The sequence below is a fragment of the Contarinia nasturtii genome, unplaced genomic scaffold (assembly GCF_009176525.2).
Source record: "Contarinia nasturtii isolate CC-2019 unplaced genomic scaffold, AAFC_CNas_1.1 Cnas_scaffold_78, whole genome shotgun sequence".
NCBI lineage: Eukaryota > Metazoa > Arthropoda > Insecta > Diptera > Cecidomyiidae > Contarinia > Contarinia nasturtii.
Window position 1 is genome coordinate 1,889,911 of NW_022197436.1, and position 17,631 is coordinate 1,907,541.

General features: G+C 31.5%; 4 protein-coding genes across 8 annotated transcripts; 3 read left to right on the plus strand and 1 right to left on the minus strand.

The window, feature by feature from the left end:
- Positions 1-211: 211 nt before the first annotated feature.
- Positions 212-3,915, plus strand: LOC116337916 (lysosomal acid phosphatase). 3 transcript variants are annotated; one of them, XM_031762891.1, is made up of 9 exons: positions 212-349; positions 2,146-2,319; positions 2,410-2,429; positions 2,502-2,624; positions 2,697-2,889; positions 2,971-3,108; positions 3,190-3,367; positions 3,427-3,644; positions 3,714-3,915. In XM_031762891.1, the coding sequence occupies exons 2-9, from the start codon at positions 2,167-2,169 to the stop codon at positions 3,852-3,854; spliced, it is 1,164 nt and encodes a 387-aa protein (XP_031618751.1). In that variant the 5' UTR covers positions 212-349; positions 2,146-2,166; the 3' UTR covers positions 3,855-3,915. The 3 variants fall into 3 exon arrangements, with proteins under 3 accessions (XP_031618751.1, XP_031618760.1, XP_031618742.1); XM_031762900.1 differs by having other exon boundaries at positions 214-349; positions 2,202-2,319; XM_031762882.1 differs by lacking the exon at positions 212-349 and having other exon boundaries at positions 2,021-2,319.
- On the plus strand, positions 388-1,187 carry LOC116337971 (uncharacterized protein C15orf61 homolog). Its single transcript, XM_031762977.1, has 3 exons — positions 388-629; positions 700-803; positions 867-1,187. The coding sequence occupies exons 1-3, from the start codon at positions 549-551 to the stop codon at positions 1,081-1,083; spliced, it is 402 nt and encodes a 133-aa protein (XP_031618837.1). The 5' UTR covers positions 388-548; the 3' UTR covers positions 1,084-1,187.
- Positions 1,111-2,043, minus strand: LOC116337965. Its single transcript, XM_031762965.1, has 2 exons — positions 1,820-2,043; positions 1,111-1,733 (listed from the first exon to the last, which is right to left on the minus strand). Exons 1-2 carry the CDS (start codon positions 1,865-1,867, stop codon positions 1,221-1,223), a joined length of 561 nt encoding a protein of 186 aa, XP_031618825.1. The 5' UTR covers positions 1,868-2,043; the 3' UTR covers positions 1,111-1,220.
- A 636-nt stretch (positions 3,916-4,551) lies between the features above and the next one.
- LOC116337885 (roquin-1) lies at positions 4,552-12,811 on the plus strand. Of its 3 annotated transcripts, XM_031762828.1 has the most exons (10): positions 4,789-5,005; positions 5,463-5,814; positions 6,257-6,422; positions 6,557-6,983; positions 7,103-8,286; positions 8,399-8,933; positions 9,050-9,547; positions 9,618-9,782; positions 9,891-10,012; positions 10,128-12,811. In XM_031762828.1, the coding sequence occupies exons 2-10, from the start codon at positions 5,756-5,758 to the stop codon at positions 10,686-10,688; spliced, it is 3,717 nt and encodes a 1,238-aa protein (XP_031618688.1). In that variant the 5' UTR covers positions 4,789-5,005; positions 5,463-5,755; the 3' UTR covers positions 10,689-12,811. The 3 variants fall into 3 exon arrangements, with proteins under 3 accessions (XP_031618697.1, XP_031618688.1, XP_031618705.1); XM_031762837.1 differs by lacking the exons at positions 4,789-5,005; positions 5,463-5,814 and adding an exon at positions 4,552-4,677; XM_031762845.1 differs by lacking the exon at positions 5,463-5,814.
- Positions 12,812-17,631: the final 4,820 nt, after the last annotated feature.

The following is a 17,631-nucleotide window of genomic DNA, read 5'->3' on the forward strand; positions in this document are numbered from 1 at the left end:
AAAAAATTCAGCTTGTATATTTTCAATTTTAGATTTGATTACTCAATTGAAATTATGAATATTTTATGCACCTTCATAATACAGGTTTTATCATACATTTGGCACGAAATGCGATTTTGCAATAATTGTATAGTTGTGGGGGGCGTACGACTGCATGTGTGAAAGTTTATTGTAGTCTTTCACCAACGTCATGTGATTGTTTAGATTATCATATTTCTGATGCATATGTAATCAAATAATAAACAAGTTTATCAAAAGGCATAGTGATATTGATATCATCAATATTGTGAATCGAAGTCAAATCACTCCGATTTCAATTCATTTTTGAGCTTCATTCTGCATACTTCAGGTGAGTACTTTCATAATAAATTTACTATTGTGCACATGCAAATTTAAAAGAGTGTTTGACTCAATGAACCATTTATTCGGCGCAAATAGATGAATTTGTATTGACACAGTGCACATGAAAATGTCAAAACATATGGCATAGGTTATGTTTCAGTTTGTTTGTTGTTTTTTTTTTGTGTGTGAATTGTGTTCAATAAAAGATGCGTCCAAAAGTATCGGCCGTGTTAACTCAATATTTAAAGCAATGCAATGAACCACCATGGACTTCATACTTCATACGGGTATTGAACGCAATTTTCTTTCATTTTCTAATTTTTGCCAACAAAAAAACCTATTTGCCATTCTGTATAGTATCGCGATGTATACAATGATCAATGGGGCAAGTCACACTTTAATTGGACGCTGGACACTGGAACAAATTATCATATTTTGCGAACTGGTTGCTATCCTTATATGTAAGAAGGAAGGAAATACCATTAAATAATAACGAATAAGGAAATTCCACCTTTTTATTTAAGGAAATACCATTGCACAAAACGTCCGCATCAAGATTTATCACTTGATGATAACTTCATGAAGTTTATTAAGGTCATAAATTTAGGACTACCCCAATTAATGTATGGCCTGGCAGCGATAATCCTCATCTCACATGTCGAATACGTCGATATGCCGGGACATAAAGAAAAAGTGCCCATTTACTTTTTACTCAAAGAAGACCAAGGATCACATTATTAGAGAGAAAAGAAACGGAATTTTTCTGTTAATACCATAGTGTAATATTTATTGATAATTAAAAACTAAATTAAAAATTGAAATTATGGAATGCAATTGAATGGAAATTCGACTTTGTCTTTTTTTTTTGTTGGTCCAATTTAACTTTCACGCGATGATAATTGTTCGTCGCATTTTTCCAACACATTTATCAATTTATCAATTTGTTCTCTGGACAATTCCATCTGAATGGTTTTTAAATCGGATGATTTTGATGTTTTGCAATTGAGTATAAGATTTGCGATTTGGGTTCGTAACGATGCCATATTGCTGCTGCCAAGTATCCATCGAATGTCCCAATCAAATGAAATGAGTAAATCATTTTTTCGTGCATTATGTTCATCGATTAAAAATGCTTCTATTTCGTTGCGACGAACGGTGAATACATCCAATACAGACTGTTGAAAATCACTATTAAAATGTGCAAAATGCGATAATAATTCCGCCTCCGAAATCATTTCCAAAATGTATTGACGATATAGATTCGATATAAATTTGATGGAATTTTCAAATTCGTCGGGATTTGAAAAGCCAAATTTATGGCTTAATTTTTTGATTGGCACATTTTTTTGTTTCGTTGATTCAATCAAATAATCAATTGAATAATATAGAATCTGTAAACAAATCGAAAACACACACACACACATACAATAAATAATTTTCAAATTGATACACTTGAAATAATCCATTTAATGCTTACCTCATTTAAAATTTCCTTATTATCAATGCTCAATATAATGTCTTGCATCTTTGAATTTTCTGAATTTGTCTGGTGCAGCAAAATGTTTCAAGTAGCATTGGATAGTTTTCAGTGTGAAATTTACACATTCGGCAGTCAGTTGTCAAATGAATTTTGGTGGTCATAATACAAAACAGCTGTGTTCGAAATGAACTGTCACTGTCTGTGTTCGATTGAGTCAACACTAGTGTAATGCATGATAAAGACACTCCAATATTTTATTAGCTTTTTTTGTTGTGTTTCTCTATGTAGAGCGCAAAATTTAAGTGTACTATCTAAATTTCTAGTGTTTTTTTTTCGCGAATTTCATGGCTGACAAACAATGTGGCAATGATCGTCGTAGCATGACCATTTCGGTAACAGTTTTAGGTATCACTCTTGCCGTTGTATTTTTAGCATACCATGCATTCAGCGAAAATAACAACGATTCAAATCAATCAACCGTGAAATTTGCAGCAATTGTAAGTTTACCAAATGCAGTGTTTTTTTTTTTTTTCAAATGTTTGAATTCATTTGATTTATGTAACATTCAATGTTCAATTTTTTTTCAGGTTTTTCGACATGGCGAAAGGTTATCAATTTATTAACCTTTTTTTGTTAAATTTCGATTTTGTAAAGATTTTTTCCATTTTTTTAAAAAAAGATCACCTTCGGGACTTTATCCAAATGATCCACACCTCAATTATTCTTGGCTGGGTGGATTTGGCGCTTTAACGTTGAAAGGAGCATTTCAAGGGTATACTCTTGGAACGAAGCTCCGAAATCGGTAATTTAATTTCATTAAATGTAATCATGAATGGCTTTGAACTTGCTGAACTTTTTCTGATTTTGTTAATAGATACATAAAATTGTTACCATCCAATGGATTTTATACAACAAAAGAGATGTATGTATTAAGCAGTGCTGCCGAAAGATGTTTAATGACGGCACAGACTTTTCTCGCCGGATTCTTACCTCCGCCCAATGGCCATCAATTACCTATAAAATGGCAACCTGTTGCCGTTAATTCTGTATCTCGAGACCGAGATAGGGTATACCTTTATAAATCAATGAATTTTCTTCTTTTTTTTTTCTTAATGAACGTTTTCCATTCAACATAAATTCAATTGCAGTTAATATCGCAGAAAGGGATTTGTCCTAAGTATGATGAAATGCTGAAAAAAATGTATACAGATCCACCTGCGGAGCTGAAGAAATTCGTGGAAGAAAACGCTGAATTATTTACTTATATCAGCGAAAAAACGGGAGGGGTATGACTTTTCAAGCTATTACTCTTCAACAATCACTTTTCAAGCCATTCAATACTAAGGTACAATTTTCAATTACTATAGAACATCACTAATGTTCATCAAGGCGAACAACTGTATAATATATTGTCGATTGAACGGGACAATGGGCTGGAGTTGCCGAAATGGACGGAATCTGTGTTTCCAGACAAACTTTTGGCACTCGCTGAACGTAATCTAGCCGTTCTCACTGAAAACGATTACATGAAACGAGTGAAAGGAGGTAAACATTTACCAAATAATTACTTTCAATTCACTAATTATTTGAAATTAATTCCATAGGATCACTTGTTACCGATATTCTTGATCACATGCTTCAATTAAAAAATAATCAAAATCAGCGAAACATTTTCATTTACTCTGGTCACGATGTAACACTTGTGAATACAATGCGGGCATTGGATGTTATTTCGCAAACAACAAAAAAACCCGACTATACATCCAGTTTGCACTTTGAATTACATCAAAATCCAACTCTTGACAATGATCTTGAAGTCAAGGTAATTATTGTGGAATAAAAGATAAAAAAATAATCAAAATAAACGTATTTTCAAATTTTTTTTCCATAGATTTTCTTCGGCTTCAATCATGAGAGTGATTTAAAAGCAATTGATATACCAAATTGTGATTCACCTTGCTCCTTAGAGAAATTTACTGAGGCAATTGAACCAATCATTATTCGTGATTACGATGAAACGTGTGCATTATAGATAATTGTATTTTAACACTTCTGACAATAAATTCGATTATTACAAAAAATTACATTCCAAATACATAGTTGTCTCATTTGAAGTTCATATGTATATATTTTTCTTCTCATTCTGGTTTTTTTAAATATAAAAATAAAAAAAGAAAGAGAATTAACGTCTAATTAATTTTTTTTTTTTTTTGCAAATATTGAAAGTTGATGCAATGAGCGATTACAACACTCAAATTCAGAGACTGCAGTTGTAATTCATGAATTACATTGAAAATAATCAATCATTTTTTTAAGGCAATATTTGATAAAAAAATACATCATCAATTGCATGCTTTAAATGTTCCTGTAAAGCAAAAAAAAAAATTCGATTTTTTTCAAACATTTGTTCAATTGACGTTTATAATCGTTATATCGTACACAAGTAGAGTTGTCCGATGGAATAATGAAGGGAAAAAAATTGAAAATATTTATTTAATAAAATTTTCTTATTAATGGTCATAATAACAAATAATTTAAAAAAAAAAATCGCAATCATACGAAACCCGAAAATAAATTTCGAATGGTATTTCGATTTTGAAGTGCAGAGCGCAGAAGTGTGACGAAATTCAGAATGTCATTAAACGCATTCATCGCGTAGTGCGAACGAAAATAGAAGAGGAAAAATATATATTTGGCTCATTGGTTGGTGTAGTCGTTTCAAAGCTATGACGAATCTACGACAACATGCCATTTTTCACCATTAAATTGCAAAAGTCGATGGGATGTCGCAGCAAATAGTTTTGACGTTATTTTGTATTTATAATATGTGATGATTTTTTCCATTAATAGTCAAGGTAAATGAAACAAAAACTGATTGAAAAGTTAATTTATTGGAATATTTTGTGGTAATTGAATTGATTTCATTCGGTCCATCCATTTCAAGCGAATTTATTATAATAATGGCAGATGATGAATATATAAATTTTTTGTGTTGAATGAGAGCTGATTGTGTGCGATTGAAAAATTGTACGGGAAAGAATTTTAATGGAAAAAGTCAAGAGATGCAAAATGTTCAACCGTGTGATGTCAGTGCCAGTGAGAGAGAAAGAAGAAAAGTGTAAGAAATAAGTGGAGTGAAAAAAGGAAAATGTGACAAATTTTTGTCTAGTTGGCATTTTTATGGTGATAATGAATTTTTATTGAATTTTTTTTTTATTGAAATTGACTTTTTGTTTTCGTTCGATTTTTTTTTGTGTTTGAAAAGCTTGCGTATAATCGATAAAGAACAAATTCATGTTATTCAATTAAACATACGATTGTCATTTTCAATTTGATTTCCTTAGCCTAATAGAGACTAATACGTGAACGAACGAAAGAAATGTATGAATGAATGAAAAAAAAAAAGAAGATTGAATGCTCGAACGAATGACGTGACTACTTTGAGAGATTTTTTTCTTTTTGAAATTCCTTTCAACGTTCGAACAGAAATTTTTTTTTTGTTCAATTGTAATATGAAATAATAGCTTTGAAATGCTGCCAAAAGTGAATATCTAAATATAATGTATATATTTGGTGTTATTTCCTATAATGTTTGCATATCTATCTCTTACATATGTTTTCCAATGTAATTGCGTGAAAGACAAAGAACGAACGCGCGGAAGATAATGTTAAAAAAAAACTATAGAAGCCTATTCAATGATTAATTTGATCCAAACCATATTTTACTTATGAAATTGCGATGCATAACGAAATACCTATCAAAATGGTGTACAAATTGAAAATTTAATCAAAGCAAAAAAAAAGAAAGAAATGGAAACGAATTGAAAAATAAAAAGTAAGTGGATGGCTAATGGTCATATAATTATGACCATGTTATCGTAACATAAATTTATTAAGAGAGAAAAAAAGTGAACTACATGGAAGCAAAGTTCAATGGTCATGCGCCGAGAGGCCAGCCAATTTATTTTGCCATCAAAGGCCATCTGTTTCGTGTGAGTGTTTTTATCCTCCGCAAATTTTTGTGTGATGAAATCCTTAGGCAAAAAAAAAAATGAAAAATAAAAAATAAAAAATAAAAAAATAAAATCTGATATAAAATTTATAACATGAAATATAATTACTTATATAATAAATTGTATTAAGTGAAAGAGTAGCAACACTCAATGCAAACCAATCCCATCCAACTGCATTCATTATAAACTCAATTCCTGGTTAATTTAATATCATGGATAAATTTAATGAATGGACGAAACGTGGTTGGCATAACATATTACCATTTCAAATGAAATGTTAATCAAATTTATTTTGATACAAAATCGATGCACGACGATATAATGTATCATATCAACTTAGTTGTATACATGTCAATTTAAACAATTATATTTTGTGTTTAATCAATCTTTGTTTGTCAATTTTGGTATTTTCCATTTGCAGAAGAATGCCGATTCAGGCGCCACAGTGGACAGAATTTTTGTCTTGTCCGGTATGCTGCCATCAGTTTGCAGTGAAACTTCGTCCTCCAATTAGTTTAGGATGTGGTCACACCATATGTAAAACATGTTTAGCGAATTTACATAGAAAACAATGCCCATTTGACCAAGTATTTATTCATTCCAATTTTATGTTGATTTATTTCAATTCACCATTCTATTTTTTCCGTTTCGAAAGTGTATTCTCACATTGTGCGATTTTTTTTTCTTTTTTTTCTTTCTCCCTCAACTACGTTCCAAATAGGCTGCAATAATCACAGATTTAGATAATTTACCAATAAATAATGCACTTTTACAATTAGTAAGTAATAACAATTTAACACAAAAAGAGCCGACTTCCTCGAATGCAACCGAAACTTGTTTGTCCTCAACAATCCACACATCATCGCAAGAGACGGAGAATTGTTCATCGTCCGCGGCTGGTTCGACTGTTTGCGATACAGAACCATTGTGGGGCAGTGTTCGAAAACTAACTGCCGAACAATTGGAATGCTATAATATTTCGAAAAAATGCATCGAAGATTTGGCATTGTATTTAAAACCGTTCAACAATGGCAACATCACAAGCCTATTGTCACGGCCAATGCAACGAAAATTGGTAACGCTAATCAATTGCCAATTGGTTGAAGCTGAAGGTCGGAGTCGTGCATTGCGTGCCGCTCGTTCGCTTGGTAAGTGATGATTTTTTTCATTTTTTTTTTAATTTGAAATATAGGAGCTGAAAAAGTATTTTTATTTTTTATTCTCTAAATAAATTCGATTTTATTTGTAATATTTTCGGAAAATGCAGGCGAACGAACCGTTACTGAGCTCATTTTACAACATCAAAATCCACAACAGCTGAGTGCCAATCTATGGGCCGCCGTACGTGCTCGCGGATGTCAATTTTTAGGACCTGCAATGCAGGAAGAAGTACTTAAACTGGTGCTGTTGGCATTAGAAGACGGTTCGGCTCTATCTCGTAAAGTGTTAGTTATGTTTGTTGTTCAACGTCTCGAACCACATTTTCCGCAAGCATCAAAAACAAGTATCGGCCATGTCGTGCAATTGTTATATCGTGCCAGCTGCTTTAAGGTATCAAAACGCGACGGTGATTCGTCACTTATGCAATTGAAAGAAGAATTTCGAACATACGAAGCATTACGGCGTGAACATGATGCACAGATTGTTCAAATTGCTACCGAAGCTGGTCTTCGAATTGCACCCGATCAATGGTCGGCTCTGTTATACGGTGACACCGGCCATAAATCCCATATGCAAAGCATCATTGACAAATTACAAACACCACAGTCATTTGCTCAATCCGTTCAAGAGTTAGTTATTGCATTGCAACGCACCAACGATCCGGCAAATTTGGCCGGTTTGCGAGCACATTTGAAGCAACTAACAAACATTGATCCAACGGCTGAAAATGATTCGTGGCAAGAATTGGCCGCCTCATTGGATGCCGTCAAACAAGTTGTTATTGGTTTGGTGGAGTTTGTTCAACATCATGGCAATCGAAAATTACAAGATAATAGCTATGTGGCACACAATGGCAAATATAAAATTAGCATGTGCCGTGATCTATCTATGCGGGCCATTTGCCCACGCGGTGCCAGTTGTACATTTGCACATTCGGAAGAAGAGCTGGAAAAGTATAGAGCCAAAAATCGTAAACTGCATGCTAAGACACCAATCATCGCTAGCACTAATCATCTGAATGTAGAATCAACCGATTATTTAACCGATCACAGTCACAACAGCAACTATACCTATATGTCATCATCAAATGAGGACATATCCCCGCAAAGACATAATAACAATGAAAAACTACCTCGTCCGGCTATGATATCAGGTGCGCTGGTACAACAATCTCAATTCGAGCATGGAATGTATAAAAAGTCACCAGTTCCATTGGCACAGCAGAGCCCGAATTTAAAAGGTTCCACAATTCAAATTGGCAAATCATCGATCAACTCTTTGCATCCTTCGGTAAGTTTTTGTTTTTGCTTCAACTATGGAATATGGTTGGCAATATTATTGTATGCGACATCAAAATAATAATTAATTAATTTGTAAATATAAATAATCGACACGATTTCAGACATCTTTCGATCCAAAATCCCAACGTCGTTCCTTCAATGCGCAACAAAACCAAAATTATTCAATTTCGCCTATGAGTATACCACCGCCACCACCTCCACTGCCTTCAATTCAGTCACATATGTATGCCGGCAGCAATCAGGATAATCGATCTCATTTGGATTCTATGAATTCAAGACATTATACGCAGCAAAAGTATCAACCGAAGATTCCGATCATTTACTCCTCACCAACGAACTACCCGCAACAACCGCATGCATCTGGCAAATTTACTATGAACGAGGCTTATAATAAGCCATACATCAAAGCAACAATGTCACCGCATATGAGATCACCGCAACATCCAAGCCAACAACAACCAACTAAATATCATATGGACAATAGTAACAGTGTTAACAATAAGATTGATCTTAAACCGAAATATCAACAGAAATTGCAATTTTCATCAACAAATAACAATTACCAATATGGTGATTCATCGATGAATGATATTCGAATGCTTCAAAGCTTGGAAATGAGACGCCAAGAAATAATAGGCAATTACCTCTTTTTTTTTTGTCTTACGTAAACTCCTTAATTTGATAATTTTGGTTTTTATTGCAATTTGAATTCGAATTAATTGCATCAATTTTTTTTTTCTTCATTTTTGCAGCTAAACTAAAACAATATGATAATAACTTGAAACAAACAACGCAACAAGCTGTGAACGGAAACAATAATGCATACCATGTATCAAATCAAGTAGCACCGACAACGAACGATCAAAGCAAAAATAATAATAGTTCCAATAGCATCAATAATAATGATGCGACCATCAGTGCGACGAATCCGAGTCATTCACATGTGAAAAGTGATTTAATCAACAATTATTGGAATAATACAATTGCTGGCAATGAATTTGGTTATCAAAATACACTACAACAGCCACAAAATAATAGTAGCAATCGTTCGCCGGTTGAATTGGCCTACGCCAATCCGATTCTATGTGATAACCAAAACCAAAACTCAAACTCTGACATGAGTCGTGATATGTTTGTGCGATCGGATTCAATACTAACCGACGATGATTATGTGCCATTTGATGCACCGGCACAAAGTAAATACGGACCTATTTCACGAATGTCGGCCAAAACGTCACCGTATTCGACAGGTTGGTAGACATTTTATTTTTATTAGAGATTTTGATTTTGATTTGAATGTTTTCTTTTTTGCTTACTTAGGATTATCAAGTGATAATTTAACTGTACCGAATACGACAACCGCATCGTCAACCTTAACCGATCCATCAGTATGGCTCTATAATAATTTGCAAAAATCACCAAATCAGTACGGCTACCAATCGAATGATATAAATCCAATGATGAACGAAAACATCACAAGAGATGGTATTTTTTGGTCAATTTGAAACAAAAAAAAAACAAACAAAAATTCCAAAATATCATTTCACGCGTGAGCTAAGCGATTTTATTTTTGTTGGTATCTAATTCTAACAGGATTCGGACCAATCAACACATGCACCAATGATGACGAACAAAACATACTGACAATGGAATTGAAATTGATTGAACAGAAATTGATGGGAAGCTCGAATATCGCATCCACCGACATGAACAAGGTAACATATAATATATTCGATTTTTTTTTCTCCATTAAATGAATGCCATGAAAAAAAAAATGTCAAAAAAATCATAAATCGATTTGAAATTAACAAATCTGAATCTTAAATTCAGTTTACATCGTCCACATCATCGCAAAGTTCAATTGAACAATTTCTATGGAGTCCGTCAAATGTTGTGGTATCGCCTGGAAACCAGTCAAATCAACTGCTTATGAAATTCTGGAACAATCCAAAACATCATCATCAACAACAGCAGCAACAGCAACAACAAGCCCAACAGCAGCAGCAGCAACAACAACAGCAAACCGGTTGCCATAAAACCGTGACATCAATGCCATCAGTTGGTCGAAATGCAAAAATGAGCGGTCAGCCCATCGTTGGCTATAATCAAAATCCATGTGACGAAACAACAAACGAACCGAACGAATTAGATGCTAAATTAAATGAAGTCCATTCGCCAAATCGCGACTATAAACAGGCTAACAGTAGTAATAACACAAACAATTTGACTATTGTGCATTCAACAGCGCCAAAAGACTTTGGCTGTGATGATACATACGAAGATGGAATCGATAAAGATATGCGGGACTTGGAACGGCGCTTAGAATCCGAATTAGAAGAGCATGAAAAGCTTTGGTCACCGGAAGAAGAAACGCCAATATCACAAACATAAATACAAATTATTTTTTTTTCTTTATTTTTGTGTGTTTCGTTATCAATTTGTCATTGATCCCAAAATAATGACACACATTAATGAAACGTTTTGAATCGAAACGTTTACGTAGTGATTTGACGGAGAGATAGACAAAAATACATGCAACCAACAATAACAAACAAACAAAAAAAATGAAAAACTATCAGCAATTTATATACTAAATCAAGCTACTCAAAAGATACACGTAAAAAAAAGCACGAGAAATTCTAAATTATGGAAATTATTGGGCAATATGAAACATGTACTCTCTCTCAAACAGCTCAATATTTCCGAGATATCATAATTATTTGAAGACAAAAAAAAACACACAAATATTTCGACAATTTAACATGAAATCTAGTTTAAATCAGTGTTTAGACGATGTGACGAGATACACGATTTCTAATATTCAAATGGTGTATTGTATGGATGAAAATTGATGTGATTGTGAATATATAAAAATCCGAGTACGTTTTTTGTTGTTGTTGTTCGATTTTTCGAGCATAAAATTACTCCACCGCTGAAATATGCGGACATTTAATGAAAAAAAAAATTATTTCAAACTATTCAGATAATTCTAAAAAAAAAACAAACATTTCAAGCAAATTGAAAGAAAAAAAACAGAAGAATGAGGAAGAAGCTAGCAAACAGAAAAAAAAGAAATTTTTTTAACATTTTTTCATCATAATTTTCGCCACTAGTAAACTATACGTTACATGTATATTATAGTTTTTTTTATATAATTTCGATTGATGAAAATCAGTGATAAGATATTTTTTTACCACAAATCACCAATCTAAATATATTATAACATTTTAATTATATAACGAACGGGGATGTGTTCGATAATGAAAACAGTGGAATTATCAAGAGAAAAAAAAACAAGATAAATAGGATTATCGAACAAATGAAAAAAAAAAGTGAGGTGACATGAGACCGAATTATCAACTGATTTTTCCCCCTTAACTGAATCCAGTATTTTTTTTAGTCAATTTATCGTGTGAGTTTATCAGGAAAAAAAGCACAATCACATCAGAGGTATATGAAAACCTTACTCAGATTGATCGAAATTATTTTGTTCTTATCTTCTTCTTCTTTTTTTGCTTTTGATTTTATCGTCGATACGATAGTATGTATATTATTTACTGTTTAGCCCCGGTGTGGGGCGAAAGATATGTGTAAATATCTGTACAAAACATTATTGCTGTGGTAAATACAAATCCATTTACAGGAATCGACTATTTGTATTTAAAGACCATTTAATTCATTAATTAGTTTTGTTGAATGCTTTTTAAAAAAAAACAAAATTATAATCAAAGCCACAGCTAGATGTTTTTAATTTTGTTTATTTTTCGCATATTTTTTTTTTCAAATTACAATATTATGTTGTGTAATTTAGTCCCATTAATTTGTTCTTTCAATTGACTGATGATATATGCTGGGCAATAGAGAACGTTTGAAATCAAAAAATATTTTTATATATATAATTTGCTTCGCAAAATTTTTAAAGTTTCATTTCTTAAAAAAAATAAAATCAACAACACTTTTTTTAAATTGTAAACTTTTGAGAGACGAAAAAAAAAATCAATTTTAAGGAAGAAAGATAAATTGTTATAAACAATCGTCACCCGAATGGAGAGAAAACCGAAGAGATGAAAAAGTATGAATCAACTAAACGAATTGCCTAAATACCTTTATTAATTTTCTCTTTCCTCTCTTCTTGTTCATTTCATTTGTTTTAACGTGTCTATTCATAAAAAGTAAACAAAAAAAGAGACAAAAAAAAAACATGAATAAAAAATTGCAACAATTTAGATTATATTATTATATCGAATGTCTATAAAAGAATATATTTATTAATTAACATAACGTTTAAACAAGAAAACATATTGTAATAAAGACACTTGCATAAGAACTGTTTTATTCACATTGAATAAGAAGTATATGGCGACCCGCATAACATACATATACATACATATGAATAAAATAAAACTGAATACTTATTTTTTAAACAATTCATTAAAACAAATCAAATTAGAGAAATTATTACACAGAAAAAAAACGTTGTATGCTATTGAAAATTAGAGACGACAAACTGGGCATATTGAACTTTTTTTTTTTAAATCGATGTCGATTCATTTTTTCGATAATCAACAGTAATGCCATGATAGAGTCTTTGACACTTGAACTACATTCAGATCCTTCTTAAGCTTCCGTTATTCGAATGGACAAAGAGAAAGCAATTGATTCGAATTGAACTTGAATCTTTGCGCCGAAAAAATTACTTCTATTTCGCTCCAAAGCAACATAATAATTATTTGGAGCAAAATAAGAGCGTTTCTTTTTTCGGCCACAATGACTTACATATACTATTTGTCTTCGTACAATTTTGACGTGTCGAAAAATATTACTTTAACTTACATGTTCGATACAATTCATTTCGATACAAGTTTTCTATTTATCGTAGACGAAAAAGGTCTATGTCAACGAAACAAAATGGGTTATTTTTTCTCTTTGGTCCCGATGATCTTTTACAAGATAAGATTCAGAAAAACACAACATCCAAATCGAAACGATATAGACACATTTATTTATGTAAAAAAAACAAATTATTATTCTAATTTCTGTCCATTTTATTATATAATTTCTATTCTCTGCGACCCAAAATGTTGAGCGCTGTTTTGAGCTGTTTCGCCTTGAAACCATTGAACACATGATTCTTTGATATCAAGGATATCATTTTGTGTTTTATATAAATATTTCATAAATAAAATTCAACAAACAAAAGCCGATGCTATTCAAGAATGAGCATTTTAATTTGAACATTAAAAAGAATGAAGATAAGATTCATTTTATTTTTTTACGTTTTCGTAAATTTAAAAAAAAAATACACTTTATCACACAGAAGTATCTTTATGATGTAAAGAAAATGTTTTTGGCTTTATATTTAAATGACTAAAAGAAAGAGTGTGTGTGTGTGTATGAGAGAGAGAGAGAGAGAGAGAGAGAGATTTAGAGAAGAACAACAAATCACCATTGTTGTAGAGATACATCTCTATTCGATCAGCCAAAAAATAAAATTAAACAAAAAAATCGGTAATTTTTTTATAAATAAATAGTAAAACAGAGTGCTACTAATTTATCTATATGAAATGAAGAGTGTCATTCGTATGAGGATGAGATGCTAGGTTGATCATGAATAGAACGATGGCATTTGTGAAAGTTGATTATTAATTTTTAAGAAATGGCAAAACAACACACTCATATAATATATCTAAAGGAAAACAAAACTAAACTTCAACAAATGTACCCATCGTTCAACTTTCAAATTATTATTTTTTTATTTCGGTGCCAATTTGACATGAAACCAACAACAACTGAAATTAAAAATAAAATGAACGTTGAAATAGTTGCAGCACTTTGTACATGGTGAAAACGAAATGGAATAAAATCATTGTAAAAACTTAGTTTTATTTTAATAAACCCAATGGGTTGGAAAAAAAATAATTATTATTATAATGTTGATATAAAAACAAAAAAAAAAAAATATATTTATAGAAATGATAAAAAATACATGAAAACCGAAATGAACATGATGATCTTCAGAGCATGATCTGAGGGTACTTGGCAATGTCTGCTTATAAAACAACTAAAACAAAAGCTACAAAAAAAAAATAAAAAAAAATTACCAATTTATTATTGATGTTTTATACACTAAACACTCTACACACTATGAACGTATTTGTGAGACGGCAAGAAATAAAAAAAGAAGATAAAACATTTTATTATTACTTTGAATCAAATTGATAAAAATCACACGAATGAATCTTAACAGTTAACATTAATGATGCAGTTGGATAAATGTAGACCGCACGTATCGTGTGCACCATAATGCATGAAAATCGAGTGCTCCGTGTGTATGATTTCCGCGGTGGATTTTAATCGATCCAACAACAGACCGCGGCACACACACTATGGTTTCAAAATGAATAACCATACTCAGTCAGTCGTAAATAGCAAACCTTATATATCAATGTGTTTTCCTCAGTGAACGGCTGAATGAATGCTGTTATTATTAAGCGATTTTTGATTCAAATCATACAAAATATTGACGGTTCTGAGTAAACACATTATTTCGACTATTTAGATAAAGAATTTGTGGTTTTAACATTGAAATCAATAAATTTTTTATTTGACTCTCTTTTTTTTTGCTGCTATTCAATCACTTTTTTATTGGATCTGGCAAATATCCAAAAGTTCACATTTTTTTTTTTCGAAAAGAAGAAAAAGAATAAGTGACGAATAACCAAGAAGACTAAAGATTTTTCTATCGATTTATTATGAATTGACGAAAAAAAAAGAAAGATCACGTTCTAATTTATTATCTTTTAAGATATTTCGATGAAATTTTTCATTTGAGATTCTAAAAAAAATGATTCCATATTTATTCTCTCGATCAATACACAATAAAATGTCTTGTATCAGTTTTATCATTTTGATCTTATTATATACAAAAGAAGAAAAAAAAAACATCAAAATACAAAGAAAACAATACAAATGATATTATTGTTATAATAATATTTTATATTGGCTGTCAAACTATTTAAGTATATGAAAGATGATGTGAAGTAAAAAAAAAAGAAAAAAAATATTTACCAGAGTAAAGAAACAAAATGTGAAATAAGCAAGAGACCACAAAAAAGCGTACACTTTTTCCTTTACGTGATACATGTGATTGGTTGCCGCTTCTTTGCGATTCAACACCAAACGATACACTCACATACGCATCCATCGACACCACGAATTTATGCCCGATAAATGGCCATTTGCCAATTCACCTATCAAATAATAATAATAATAACCAAGAGAGATAAGGTGGTTGTAATGACTAGTATTTGTGAGAAAGTTTTTTCAATGGAAAATGTGTGGCAAATTTATCCTCCTTCCAGTTCGATATCCTCTGTACAGTAAAACCGAATGTAATTATTGCAAAATGTTTTATAAAAGCAGGTTTTTTTTTTCATTTAGTGAAATATTTTTGATAAAGTAACTACTCAATCACCATTTTTGTCCCCTTCAATTTCGGCGATTGGACCGAAATATTTTCAGCCAGTTGAAAAATCTATCATTTGGACCAAGTTCAGCTGTACTATTTGGATGAAAGGGAAAAGTCTTTTAAAGCATCCTCTTTCACTCTCGCCAAAATTACAGATGGGCCAAAATGGAATTGATTTTTTAGTTGACGAAAATGATTCCAGTAGATCGTCTGTTTTCGATTTATGATCCAATTTCTACATGAATAAAAAACCTAGAACATCGAAATCCAGATAATACATTTTGAATATAAAATAAATGCGCAACAAGACAAATAGATTGCAGTAAAAAGTTAAACAAAAAACCACTCCTTATGAAAAATTGTAAAGAAACAAGAATTATTCCAAACGATAATGTAAATTAATTCTATTTCAATAATCTTCCAAAATTCAACTAAAATATTTCAACGTTTTTCCACACTCATCCCCTCTTTGTCCTTGCAAACATTTTCAATGTTTTTCTTCTTCTTCTTCTTCTTCTTCTTCTTCTTCTTCTTCTTCTTCTTCTTCTTCACTTTTATATAGTTGAAATCCCTGGTATATTCATCTTCGTCTTCGTGTTCGTATTTGCTAGTAAAACTGAAACAATAATGCTGTGAAATATAAGTAATATAAGTGAAGCGTTTTCTCAGTGAACGATCGTTCTTTGATCGGGTCTCAGTCTACCAAATTGTGAAAATGTGCTGGATGCTGAAATGAAATCGGAGAGCACAGGTATTGAAACTGTAAAACTAAAGAAGTGAGAAAAAGAGAATGAGGATGGTGACAGAGAGCGATTATTTTAAAAGCGAAAGAATATGTAACGCCTTTGCTCTGCTGCCCAAGAACAATATTAACCCCCGATTTATATATCCCCATCATAAAACGCATCGATCCACATTCGACTTGATAGAAATATAAAGACTCATGAACCAACAATGATTAAGTGAAAAACCAACAATGATTTTATCGCTCAAAATGGGCGAAACCGTATTTTTGTTTTTATGTGTTTTCTTGTAAAGCCATAAATTACTATACACATGTAGACATCTTTTGCAAAGAACATATGTGTGTGCGCTCGCGTTTTTTTAAGTAAATATTGAATAATCTTTATAGATAATATATGAAACTAGAGACAGAAAATGTGTAAGAAGCATTTAGAAATTATACAGAACAAGAACCACAACATCAACATGAACAAACGCTAAAGCAATCAGTTATTCTATAAAGATGCAAAAGAAATATATATATATTCATATATATGTGCTAAATTCAAATAGAGACAAAAAAAAAACTAAAATAAAATCACTTGTTATAACTAAACCCAATTCCACCAAATTATCGAAACGACAAAACCAGCAATTAGCATAAAACAAACATTGAATTAAAAAAATATATATGTAACACACATTCAAATGATGGCAACACACCTTTTAGGGTTAACGAAGAAAAATGAAACTAAAAAAAAAAACAAAAAGTCAATGAATAAGTAACAAAAATAAACGGTGAATTTGAAGAAAAGGCGCCATGGCAAAAGCTTTTTACACATCTGATAACGCAAGATGTAAATATATATATGGAGGAATGGTTACCACGATTGATACAAAACATTTAAAATGCGATTGATGTGAAGCAGCCATTCTACGGATGTCTTATTTATTACAAATTATTTCATTTGAAAGAAATACGACTTACAATTTTACAATTTTAAATACTATATACAATTAGGGTGTTTCCCATATCTGTAAATAGAAAAATGGTATTTATTAATTCAAAGTAGGCAAAATTCTCTGGTAATTCTATGGCATTTATACAACGAAGCGATTGATGTTAGCACTTCCGAAGCGGCA

Coding starts and splice junctions, on each gene's coding strand:
- LOC116337971 (XM_031762977.1), top strand. CDS start 549: ATGCGTCCAAAAGTATCGGCCGTGTTAACTCAATATTTAAAGCAATGC. Junction 630..699: donor GGACTTCATACTTCATACGG/GTATTGAACGCA, acceptor CATTCTGTATAG/TATCGCGATGTATACAATGA. Junction 804..866: donor ACTGGTTGCTATCCTTATAT/GTAAGAAGGAAG, acceptor TTTTTATTTAAG/GAAATACCATTGCACAAAAC.
- LOC116337885 (XM_031762828.1), top strand. CDS start 5,756: ATGGTCATGCGCCGAGAGGCCAGCCAATTTATTTTGCCATCAAAGGCC. Junction 6,423..6,556: donor AACAATGCCCATTTGACCAA/GTATTTATTCAT, acceptor CGTTCCAAATAG/GCTGCAATAATCACAGATTT. Junction 6,984..7,102: donor GCGTGCCGCTCGTTCGCTTG/GTAAGTGATGAT, acceptor CGGAAAATGCAG/GCGAACGAACCGTTACTGAG.
- LOC116337916 (XM_031762891.1), top strand. CDS start 2,167: ATGGCTGACAAACAATGTGGCAATGATCGTCGTAGCATGACCATTTCG. Junction 2,320..2,409: donor CCGTGAAATTTGCAGCAATT/GTAAGTTTACCA, acceptor ATTTTTTTTCAG/GTTTTTCGACATGGCGAAAG. Junction 3,645..3,713: donor ACAATGATCTTGAAGTCAAG/GTAATTATTGTG, acceptor TTTTTTCCATAG/ATTTTCTTCGGCTTCAATCA.
- LOC116337965 (XM_031762965.1), bottom strand. CDS start 1,867: ATGCAAGACATTATATTGAGCATTGATAATAAGGAAATTTTAAATGAG. Junction 1,734..1,819: donor ATAAGGAAATTTTAAATGAG/GTAAGCATTAAA, acceptor ATTTGTTTACAG/ATTCTATATTATTCAATTGA.